Source organism: Pleurodeles waltl, chromosome 10, assembly GCF_031143425.1.
Source record: "Pleurodeles waltl isolate 20211129_DDA chromosome 10, aPleWal1.hap1.20221129, whole genome shotgun sequence".
NCBI classification, from domain to species: Eukaryota; Metazoa; Chordata; class Amphibia; order Caudata; family Salamandridae; genus Pleurodeles; species Pleurodeles waltl.
This window is the reverse complement of record NC_090449.1, coordinates 37,432,230-37,444,896: the sequence shown is the minus strand read 5'-3', so window position 1 is coordinate 37,444,896 and position 12,667 is coordinate 37,432,230. Positions and strand designations below refer to the sequence as shown.

The following is a 12,667-nucleotide window of genomic DNA, read 5'->3' as shown; positions in this document are numbered from 1 at the left end:
TCATCTCTCACAGACTCCCACTTTAGGACTCTTCTAAACCTACCCACCTTCATTCTGCCATTCATATACCTAAAAGAGTCTCTGAAGCATGCTACCCACTGGTCAGTGCAGGATCTTCAGTGGGCTTCAGATTCGTCCCAGAGAGATGGGGTTGAAGTTTGGCACCGACACAACTGATTCTTTGCCCATCATTTATCTTCAAGTACCTCGGTAATCTCTGCATATCTCAATGTTTGCCTTTATCAGCCTTCCTAAAACAAAGGCAGTTATGCAGTGGTGTGCAGTGCTTAATAAAAATAAATAAATAAATCAGATGGTATTCTTTTTTTGTCTTGTAAAATGCCAGTATGTAACTCTTTACTTAGTGTAGAGAATAACCATAGACCAAACAGTGGGCTCATTTAATTTGGAAGAACAGTAACAATGAACTGTAAGAGCACCAGGTCCATTTGGGTTATGTCAGAGAAAAGAGAATCATGTCCACACTGGACATGATTCACTGTCTTCAATAGCAAGGGAGAGTAAAATAATACAGTGAAATATTCTTAACAAGCTCACTAAACAGAAGTTGTGATCGGGACCCAAGTACTCTATACTGGAAATCTGGAAGTTAACCTTCAGGAATCTGTTTGGTTGTATAAATACTAAATGAGTCGGGAGGTCAAAACATCACCAGATTTCGTGTACACCTTTTTAGTGATGCTCAAATTATCAGCTGAAGTAAACTGCCTAATGGCAGTCTTTGGGACGCAGTTATATTACGTGTATCACATGGTGAAACAGCCCCCAATGTTTGTGGGTGAGGAACCTTTTTGGAGAGGAATTGACACCTTTTGTACTCTTGTCTTTATATGTTGTACATCAAGGTTTTACTATCGATAAAGTCTTTTGTATAGGAATACAAGTCAGAATCATTTCGGGGAAGCACAGACCAAGAAGGCCATGTTTTATTGGTCATCTAGTCACCAAGGAACCATCTTGCACAACCCCACCTCCACATGAAAAAACATTTTAAAAATCATCTGGGAATTTTACTGTCCTTGCACTTATTTCCTTCCTTTCTGGGCTTGTTAGAGGTATAGAGAGTAGGGAATAAAGCGCTATAGGAAAGCACATAATATACATTACTATAACCAATAGACTAGGATATTGCAAGGCAGCAGACTGGGTCTTGTTATCCAGTTAGTGTTAACTACATTTTTGCACTCTAACTGTGCTGTAGCATCCAAAGGGAAAACTACTGTCTGCATCAAAAAGTAAGCACAAGCAGCCAGAAACTGAAAATAAGAAATCAAACTCCAATGTGCAGTCAACGAAGTGAGTTAAATAATATGCACTTATTAAAATGCTGGATGGTGCAGAAGAAAATAAGTTACTTACCTGTAACTGTAGTTCTCCAGTATTGGAATCTTTCATAGATTCACATGCTTGAATCATTCCCCGTCGTCGAGATGGGAGTCCCGGTACAATTTTCACAAGTAATGTTAAGACATAGTAACAGAGAAAAAGGCCCTAGGCCTCTTCAATTTCATAGTCTATCAGAGTCATTTTGTGAAAAGGACCAAACCTGAGCCTCCACCAATCAGGCGACAGCACCCTTCAGAACCTCCTGAGAGAAGCTCTAGCACCTCAGATTTTCCAAGCACAAGTGCGTATATTATGTTAAATATATAAAGAAAGAGGTGAAGTGAGCTTCTCCGGGGAGGCGGGTGGGTCGCATGTGAATCTATGAAAGATTCCAATACTGGAGAACTACAGTTACAGGTAAGTAACTTATTTTCTTACTCCAGTATTGGAACTTTCATAGATTCACATGCTTGAATCAGAGTAGAGAGCAATAACTATGCACATTGTAATATGACAATACCTCTAATAGAAAAAATATTTTGACCCACAAAACCTTATTATCATCCTGCATATAATAATGAACTATATAAGTATACGCCCATATGTCTATATATATATATATCTATATATATATATATATATATATATAAATAAATACCTCCATTACACACAGATATACCTGTACAGATACATGATGAAATACCAAGAAAAACAGTAAAAAGAAATTATTATAAGACACTACTGTAACATGACCATTGTCTTCAAACCCGCTTACTTATGTGATTGTCATAACTTTCTTTTATCCTTATATACATTTCTGTTTTTCTCTCTTTTCTTTTTTTTTTTTTGAAATGTAAACAATGTGCATACCTGTTCTAGGATGGAGGGATGGAGGAGAAATGGCTCACCTTCACCTAAAGAGATTCCTGAGAACCGCTTGGCCCACTGCTACCTCTCCATGAGAAAGAGATTCCAAGCAGTAGTGCTTAGTGAAAGTATGACAGCTCTTCCATGTTGCTGCCCTACAAATGTCTTGTAGTGGGACTCCGGCAAACAGCGCAGCTGACGATGAGACTTTTCTCGTAGAATGAGCATGCACAGATGATTGCAAAGGTTTGCCCGCTGCTTGATGGCAAAAGCGAATGGCTGAAGCGATCCATCTGGAAATACTCTGCTTGGATAGTGGGTACCCCTTCCTAGGAGCACTGTATGCCACAAATAACTGATTAGAGCGTCAAAAAGATTTAGTCCGGTCCAAATAAAATTGAACACATCTTTTAACGTCTAAGGAGTGTAATGCCCTCTCCGCCGGAGTAGATGGATGAGGAAAAAAAGACTTGAAGACTAAAGGTTTGTTTATGTGAAAGTCTGACGGAACCTTTGGGATAAAATGCGGGTTAGTGCGCATTAACAGTCTATCGTGTTTAAGCTGCAGGAATGGCTCTTGGATGGACAGCGCTTGCACCTCGCTGACCCGCCTAGCTGATGTAAGGGCTACCAATAAGGCAACCTTCCACGACAAGAACTTGAGGGAAGCACGATGGATCGGTTCAAACGGATGCTTCATCAATTGTGCCAAGACAATATTCAGATTCCACAAAGGAGGTGGTGGTCTGAAAGGAGGGTAAACCCTGAAAAGCCCCTTCAGAAATCTCTTAATCAGCTGAGGAGTGAGGGTGTGTCATCTGAACGTCTGTATGCAGCTATAGCTGCTAAATGAACTTTATTGGATGAGTGTGCTAGGCTAGATTCAGCTAGCTGTAAGAGATACAGCAATATTTCCTCTGGAGGTGAGACTAGAGGGTCAATCCGACGCTGATGACACCAGGCACAGAATCTCTTCCATTTACACTGATACGTCTTGTTCGTGCTATCCGCTCTGGCTTTTGACAAAATATCCCTGCAGTCCTGCGGGATATTCAAATGCGCGAACTCTCTGTGGTGAGGAGCCATGCTGATAACCGCATTGACTGCGGATCGGGGTGCCGAACCTGGCTGTTGTTCATTGTTAATAATTGAGGTAACGGCTCCAGTGGAATATGAGGTTTGACTGACAGAATGAGAAGTTCCGCGAACCAATGTTGGCGCGGCCAGTACGGGGCTATCAGTATCAGAGTGCACGGTTCTGTTTTCATCTTCGTGAGGACCCTTGGGATCAACGGAATGGGAGGAAAGGCGTAAGCAAAGTTGTCTGACCAGACTATCGAAAACGCATTCCCCCAAGATCCCTTTTGGTGATGCCAACTTGCGAAGAACCGGCATTTAGCGTTGTCCTTGTTCGCAAACAAGTCCACCGTTGGTGTCCCCCACAGGGAAAAAATATGGTTCAGTACGGTCTGATCTAGCTCCCACTCGTGGCAGTCCGATTTCTGCCTGCTGAGTGCATCTGCTGTCTTGTTGTTTATTCCAGGCAAGTGTACCGCTGATAGTGTGATGCCTTGCTGTGAGGCCCAGTTCCAGATCGCTTGGGCTTCCCTGGAGAGGGTGAGAGATCTTGTGCCTCCTTGTTTGTTGAGATAGTGCATCGTAGTGGTGTTGTCCGTTCTTATCACCACTTGCGATCCTGAGATCCTTGGGAGAAACGCTTGTAAGGCCAGGTGCACTGCCCTGAGTTCTAGCCAATTGATATGCATTGATGCCAGATGCAGTGGCCATTTGCCACTATTTTCAGATCCTGTAACACCGCTCCCCAGCCTTCCAGTGAGGCATCCGTTGTTATGGTCCACGGGGCTGGCTGTTGTAGAAACGAAAGGCCAATTGATAGATGATGCCTTTGAGACCACCATCTCAGAGTTCTGATCATTATCGGAGTTATTTGTATTTGGTCTTCAAAGGTGCCCGATACTTGGAGCCATTGACGATTTAGCTGCTCCTGTAAGGGGCGCATCTTTAGCCGACACAGAGGTATCAAAGGTATGCATGAAGACATCATGCCCAACAGTGATTTGAACAGACGGACAGTAACCTTTGCTCTTCTCTGTATGGAACTCACTAGAGTCAGTAATCTTTGTTGCCTCTCTAACGTGGGACATGCCATGGCGGATTCTGTGTTCAGTTTTGCTCCTAGAAAAGTAATATTGCGTACTGGTAGAGGGTTGGACTTCTCCCAGTTGATTGTGAATCCGAGATTGGTCAGTAAGGAAACGCACTTTTTTGTTGACTTGTGCGCTCCTGCGTAAGTCTTTGCCTTTATCAACCAATCGTCTAAGTATGGAAAAACCTGGTGCTTTCTCCTTCTGAGAAAGGCTGCGACTGGTGCTAGAGATTTGGTAAATATTCTTGGGGCTGATTTCAGTCCGAAAGGAAGGACACAGTATTGATAATGGCTTCCGGCTATGGTGAATCTTAGGTATTTTCTGTGGGCAGGGTGGATGGGTATGTGGAAGTATGCGTCTTTCAGGTCTAGTGATGACATAAAATCTCCCTGATTGTGACGCAGAAGGACGTCTTGCAAGCTGATCATTCGGAACGATTGCTTATTTAGGTATACATTTAGTTCCCTTAAATCGAGGATCGGCTTCCAATCCTTCCACTTTTTCCGGATGATGAAGAACCTGGAATAGAATCCTGTTCCTCGTTCGGCCCGAGGCACCTTCTCTATAGCTCCCTTGAGAAGCATCTTGTCGATCTCTTTTTTGAGTTGTTGAGGGTACCTTGAAGGAGTCCTGTGGGGAGGGTTGGAGGGAGGTATCTGGATAAATTCGAAAGTATGGCCCCGTTTCACTAATTGTAGGACCCACTTGTCTGACGTAATGGTTTGCCATTGACTGAGGAATAAAGAGATCCTCCCGCCCAGAGTGACAGGAGGAGGACTGGGTGTAGCTGGAGCCTTGAAAACCTCAGGTTCTACGAGCCGAATCTTTGGCCGGACGGGTTGAACGTCCACTGCCTGCAGGTCTACTATAGGCTGGTTGTGGCGGCTGCCTTTGCGAGTAGTATGGACGATACTGCTGTAAAGATGATGGATAGGAAGAATATCTGTGTTGTTGATATCCCCCTCTGTATGAGGGTTGGCCACGCTCTCTGAACGAAAGGACGATCTTCGATATTGCAGGGTCCCTAATGACCTTGCCGTGTCCGTTTTAATTGATTGTAGGGCTTCAACGACATGTTTTCCAAATAGCGCTTGGCCATCAAAGGGTAAGTCTAGGATTTTATTTTTGACTTCTGGGCGAAACGAGGTGGCTTTAAGCCAGCCCTTGGTTCTTAGTACAGCTGCACCTGCAAGTTGTCTAAAAGCAGTGGTCACTATATCCATTGCACAGTCTATAAGCTCTGCAGACATGCGTTGACCTTCTTGTACCGTTTTATTTGCCTCCGATCTTGCATCCTCCGGCAGTTGGTTAATAAAAGGTGCAATGTCCGCCCAAAGCTGTCTGTCGAATCTAGACAGAATAGCCAAGGAGTTGGCAGCTCGAGTTACTAGGCTAGCCATAGAAGAAAACCTTTTCCCTATGTTATCTAGCCGCCTACCCCCCTTGTCTGGGGGTGCGGAAATCGGGGCAGAAGGATTCTTTGATCTTCTTTGAGCTGCCTGAGCTACTACTGAATCCGGAGGAGGATGTCCTGTTAAGCGTGTTGGTGCATCATCAGGAGCTTTATATTTTTTATCCAGACGTGGCAAAACTGCCGTGACTGTTGCCGGATTATTCATGACTTTAAGGCCCTCTTCCCACAGGTAGTTCACCATCGGGATAGAGCGCACAGACTTCTGAAAGGGCTCTTTAAAATCGTACAGGAAACAGTCTGTTTGCTTGGTAGGTAACGGTAAGGCAAAATGCTTGGCTGCCCTCTCTAGAAGATTGTGAAATCCTCCAATGTCTTCTGGTGGGGATTCAACCTTCAAATGAGAAGGAGAAGGAGGGGCAGGGATAATGTACTCGTCCCACTCTGAGTGAGTGTCCATGAGCTCTCCTTCCTGATCGCCCTCTGAGATGTCGGTGTCCTGAGGAATTGTCATGTCCGGAGTGGCCACATTTGTGAGATGTAAGGACGTTGGTCTCTGATGTGGAGTAGAAACACCAGAAATAGACGATGGAGGAGGTTGTGCTCCTTGAGGAGGAAACCTTCTATTGTAATCCACTAACATCGCTCTAAGGTCAGTAAGCAGAGAGAAAGGAATAAACGCCCCCTGTTGATATTGCTGTTGCTGTGAGTAAAGCTGGGGATCATAAGCTTCTTCATATTCCTCTTCTTCCTGGTACTTTACATTCAATTCAGAAGGACTGTGGGCTGTTCCAAAAGGCCCGTCTTCATCTGAATTTTCGTCTCCCTCCAAAAGATGTACTGGCACAAGGGAGGACACCTTACTAGGTGATGTGTGGGTTGGTGTTAGCTTTTCTACTCTTTTTAGATGTTTTTCCCTCGTCGACGGTGTCGACGACGTGTAAATAGACTTAGTCATGGATGGTGCCGTCGACGCTGGACGCACAGTTATTTTAATAGCAGAAAGTCTTACCGACGAGTCTACCGTCGACGACTTTGTAGGGCTGACACTGACATCAGCGCCGTCGACGATGACGAGGTGTAGACGGTCGTTGACGCTGATGTCGTCGCTGCAGTTCTCGTCGACAGTGGGGTAGTTGTTCTCGTCGACGATGTCTGAGCCGTCGACGATGGAAATCCAGAAGTAGATGTCGTCGGCAATGCACCCACCGACGGTGCCGTCGACGGTGAATCCGTCGACAAAGCCTTTTTTCCAGTCACAGAGGATGGCTTCTTGAATGGCACAGATGGTGGAACAGATGAAGACTTTCTGTGGCTCTCAGAACTGGAAGAATGCCTTTTCCCCTCTTTACTTGAAACTTTCGTTGGGGAAGAAGATGGGCTGCGACCCTCATAAGACCCTGAAGTAGTCTTTTTGGGGGCCTTTCTTGAGATTTGTGAGGGAGATCTAGAGCGTGATCTCGCCCTTTTAGATGATCTCTTAGATGTTGATGATTCAGCACTCTCAGAATCAGAAATTGGATCCTTCCTATGTTTTAGTTTCTGCAGCCATATTAATAATCTGCCTTCCCTGTCTTTTAAGGTTTTAGAAGAAAAAGTACGGCAACTCTTACAGTCTTTGGCTGAATGATCTGGGTATAGGCAGTAAATGCAGTCTTGGTGAGGGTCTTCAGAATGAAGCCTTTTCTTTCCACAAGTCTTGCAGTCTCTGAAGAGACTCTTCTTTTCCTTGTCAGACATAGTTGAAAAATAGCTGACAAATCCAAATAAATGAGTTTCTCTGAGAGAAAATAGTTGAATAAAGGTGTGAAGACAGAGCAGAGCTCTGAGGAGACTCCCTAGCACGACGTGCGGTAGAAAATCTGAGGTGCTAGAGCTTCTCTCAGGAGGTTCTGAAGGGTACTGTCGCCTGATTGGTGGAGGCTCAGGTTTGGTCCTTTTCACAAAATGACTATGAAATTGAAGAGTCCTAGGGCCTTTTTCTCTGTTAATATGTCTTAACATTACTTGTGAAAATTGTACTGGGACTCCCATCTCGACGACGGGGAATGATTCAAGCATGTGAATCTATGAAAGTTCCAATACTGGAGTAAAATTAGATCATACTGAATACAGAAAACCAAAGACCTTAAAGAACTCTCTTAGTCAGAAGGGACAGCTCTGCTAGTCACCAAGGGTCCCTTTGAAATGCACATCTCTGTTGGACTCTAAAGATTAAATAGGAAACAGACGTAGGAGCACTAAATGTGCACAGTAGAATAAGAGGCATATTTAACTTCAGCACCTAAGATCTGAAACAAAGGGCTAACAGTAGATTAAACATTTCACCATCTCAGGTTCTGAACATAACTTTACTGGGCCTACCTTGGTTTCTCTCCCTACAATATCCACAGCTGAGTAAGTTCAATTCTCCTTCTGTCTAGGGAACTGGATTTAACTGTTGCACACATATATTGTGCAAGCCTCCTCGAAATACACAGATCTGCAGCAAAGAATGTAGCATGCATGCTATAGGTGCAGCATGGACAGCAACGGTGCACGATTCTCTTATCATAAGCGTCTCCTAACAGCCCAATAGGCAAGAGGTGTTTGCGGACCTCAATGCCAGGCTGGAGGAAGAAAACATCTTCTTCCCAAGGTGATCCAGCCTCTTGGATTCCATATCCGGAGGAGCTGAAGGGGAGGCACCACTGGAAGTAAAGGCTTGGACAACCAAGCTCTCAGGAGTGGGGTGTTGTGTCAGGAAACTAGGGTCGCTCGGAGCGGGACTCTGGCAGCGGCCGACCGTCCTATTCACAGGAGCCCCTGTGCTGGGTTTGGACCACATACCCAGAAGGACGTCGGTAAGAGCCTCATTGAAGGGCAACATCGGCTCTGATGTTGTCACCCCTGGCTGAAGCACTTCTGTCAGGATATTCGTCCTGACTGGCACAGTAGGCAAATCTAGGTCCAAGACCTCAGCTGCCCTACGCACCACCATTGCGAAAGAACCACCCTCCTCCGTAGCCACATTAGGAGGAGAGAGCATTCCAGTATCTGGAGACGTGTCCAGTCCACTGGCCTCCCCTGGTTCCTCATACCAGTCCTGTTGCAATCAACATTCTAAAGGGTCCTCAGACCCCTCCCATTCCTCTTCTGCGTCTGGCTGATCTAAATAATGCTCAGACAATGATCTGGGCCGAATTGGCTCCGTCGAAGTCGGAGTCGACGTCGTACGACATCGCTCTGGCTCCGGATCATCTGGAATAAGGATTGGGCTGCCACCGGTGGCGGAATCGTTGACGTCGGACCCAGCGCCGAAGGAGGTCGACTGTGAGAGACCGGCGCCGGTCCCGATCTGGTATCGGATCCTGGGGTGCCAACGCTGGCGTCTCCGAATGAGTCCCTGTGGGGCCCGAAGACCCACATGAGGGTGCAGCCGGCTCAAAAACGAGACGCATGGCCTTGTAAAACTCTTATATGAGCGTGGGTCGATTCGGTCCCTGGAAACGGGGGAAGACGCATAGTCAACCCTGGCGATGGCTCCGCAGAACCGCGCTCGGAATGTCGACGTTCCATAGATGCCTCGTCGGCCGACAGGCGTGTCAAAGACGAAGTCCGCTTGGACTTCTTCTTGTGCCTCTTACCTTCGGAATGCCCGCGAGGAAGAGGACTTGGGGCTCCGGGAGCGGTGCTGCGACCTCCTCCTGCTGCGGGACAGTGACCCCAGCAGAGTCGCGCCGACCGAAGACAAATGTCGGGCCGCAAGAAGCTTAAGGGATCTCTCCCTCAAGGCCTTCGGCGCTATGGGCCCGACTGTCGGGGCACGAGGTGGAATCGTGGTCCTTCTCCAGGTACCAAAGGCAAACACCATGCGGATCCGTCACTGGCATGGTGCAATGACACGCACCAAACGGCTTGAATCCTGTCTTTCTCGAAGACACGACTTCAAACAGTCAAAAAAGCGCCGACAAACCGGCGAAGCAGGGTAGCTCTTTCCGGAACTGCGCTTAACCAGCGCGGAAGGAAAAGAACTGACGTACGTGCGCCGAGACGGCGTCTATATAGACAACCGCGATGTCACAGACGGCTCCAACGACGCTGACGACGCACGCAGAGCTGGTCGACGCACGTGGATCCGAACGACGCCACCCACCCGCGCAGGGTATTGTTCAGAAAAAAACTCCGGATTCGAAGCTGACACCAGGGAATTTAATGGTAAGGAAGCTGCAGCTAGAAGTCTCTATCAGATCTGTTATGTTATCCCACGTTCCGGGCCCACCTCTTGCACAATATTACCAGTTCAGAAGGGCAAAGTTGATGTGTGGTGTGAAAGTGTTTGTTAACGTTTGTTGATGACTACGTTTGTTTAGGAGAGTGAATCCAAATGTAATTAATCCAAATTTATATTTTAGGTAGGCACCAGGTAGGCCGGTCTATGCTGTCCTGGACTAAATGGAGCAGTTTAGTTTCTGATGTGCTAAGCTCTAACCCTTGAAATCAAGATATCAGCTCTTGAAACAGAGGTTAAAGCCTCTCTGCCTCTCTAGCAGATATGCACCAATGAGATGAACACGTACACATACCTCTAGCACCACCACGATCTTACCCCCTGCGAGTCCCATGAGCAGGTGGGTCATGTGTGCATAGCCTTCTGGGGTCACTAGGCACCCACCCAGAGGGTCGCCCCGAGCAGCATCGAAGCCTGCTGATACCACAACCAGATCTGGATTGAACTGAAAAATAGGAAAAACACATTTATTCAAAACACATTATCATTTGTTTTGCATTCAATATCTGGTCTGAACATAAGAGAATCACAAAGTACTTATGGGGAAGTCCCAGTATCCATGTAAGTTCTATCTTTAGCCTTGCTCGGGGTCAAAGAAGGGACAACATTTAAGGATAAGAGCAAAGTTCAGTCTTCACATTTAGCCAGTGCATTCCGTCAGTACACAGGCCCATTTAACCACTTATGGACACGCAGACAAATGTGCATTTTACAAAATGGGAGTTTGGAAAGAGGTAAAAAGCTTATTCCAAGGCTATCTGGTTCTGCAGCACTTTCTTACAAAATACTTATGGAAAGACCAACACTACCCTAGCACGTAAGCCCCAGAAATAAAGTTTGATTTGCAAAGATAGAAACAAGCGTGTTCTCCCTCATCTCACCAAACACGTCAGATATTAGTAGATGTACCCAAGATATGTGATAGCAGCAATTAAAAGAGCTTTGCAGAGCTTCCCTTACCTCATAGGCGATAGGTATCACAGCACGGTGAAATGCCATTATGTACTCTGCATCTCCCATTTTGCTGTTATTCCATGCAATATTGACGTTGAACCCTGCTCCACTCCCATGTCCCACATTGTTATAATCTGCATCGGTGGAGGCAGGGAAGAATGTAGCATTGTCATAGCGGTGGAGAGAAACATACAGCACGCTATATGAAAATTGGAGAATAAAATGAGATCAAACAGAAAAATTCATTTATAGAGATTCCAGCAATCTATTTTCTCTCACTTATTCAAGCACATGGTGCCATGACTGCCTATCTAATCCCCAGCTATAACGGTACGTATCATCACTACTGCCACATGATCCTTGGTCACGGCAGGGACCATATCAGAAATCAATGAATCACATCAATGCATTTTATCTCTCCCAAAATGTTTATTCAGAATGCATTTAATACACAGTTCTCAAATCCCTTGCTTGACCAATACAGGAAACTAGCAATTTAAGCACTGAGCAAGTTAAGTACTAAGGAAGAAACAGGAAAATACCAATAACAGAGAAAAATGATTCACTGCAGTCTTTAAACATTGTTTTTAATTAAGGAATGCTATGCAATGCTTGTTCAATGGAGGAACAGCAATAGAATACAGAGAGGAAGTGTTGAAGACCATTTCCTTAAAGGATGTTTTCAGTGTTTGGGAGGAAGTTAACAGGGAGTCAAATTAAGACAGTGAGGGGGGATTAGAATAATCTAGTCACTATACTCTGGTCTGTGCACTTAGTTGTTCACTTCAATTTCCTCCATAGAAATGTCATGTCCAATCATCTGTACTGATTATACCAAAACATACGCCACAAATCAAAACATGTGAGATGCCACAGAAAAAGCTGAAAGACTGACCACCTCTCTCACAGAAAAGACTGACCCCTGTTTACAATAGGAGCTGGCCCTAACTCTTAGGAGTTCTCATCCATTACATTTTGATAAGGTTCAAAATATAAATCAGTCACTAATGCAATGGTCACACCATTAAGCACACTATTCACAAAACACAAGTTAATAATTTCATACACTCACTAAGCAGATAACATTCATGTTTGTTGTTTCTTTCAAAAGATTATCATAATAATACCCATGCTGTGTGATAGCAATATGCACTATATCTGAAAATTAACTGGAAACAGGCAGAAACCATCTGTGGGCATCCAACTTAAAACCGTATTACCCAGAGCCCATTGAGGACTTCTCATAGTAATTTTATAGATCAAATGTGCCGGTCTCTGCTGAAACAGGAACGTTTCCACAGTGTGGTGCAACAGAAACTCATCTACCCTTGCACAGATTATGGCATCAGCCTTTATAATTAAAACATTGTAATGCTGCTGTGTGGGTTCTTAGGAGAACTAGAAAGAAAGACCATGTCTTCCTTTTCTCTTCAAACATGTCACTAGGTGCCAGCATCTTCGCAATTTGTTTTAAAATCTCTGTAGAGCACACAGATCTACACATATCCAAGGGCAAACTGTCGCACAAACTGAATCTGTGATACAAATTCCAGTGTTCAAATTCCAGCCTAACTACTCTGTGTTCTACACTTGTATAAGTACATCTACTGCCTAGTTAGCCCAATAATAGTCTGAGCTTCCAGATAGCTG

At 45.1% G+C, this 12,667-nt stretch overlaps 1 protein-coding gene across 2 annotated transcripts in view; it reads right to left on the bottom strand.

The window, feature by feature from the left end:
* Positions 1 to 12,667, bottom strand: part of HDAC6 (histone deacetylase 6) — a 222,430-nt gene that overhangs the window by 72,438 nt on the left and 137,325 nt on the right. For both annotated transcript variants that reach the window (XM_069209604.1, XM_069209603.1), the window contains exons 22-23: positions 11,024 to 11,216; positions 10,359 to 10,508 (exon numbers count right to left, since the gene is read on the bottom strand). In XM_069209604.1, the coding sequence (XP_069065705.1) occupies positions 10,359 to 10,508; positions 11,024 to 11,216 (343 nt within the window). The remainder of the gene's footprint in view (positions 1 to 10,358; positions 10,509 to 11,023; positions 11,217 to 12,667) is intronic.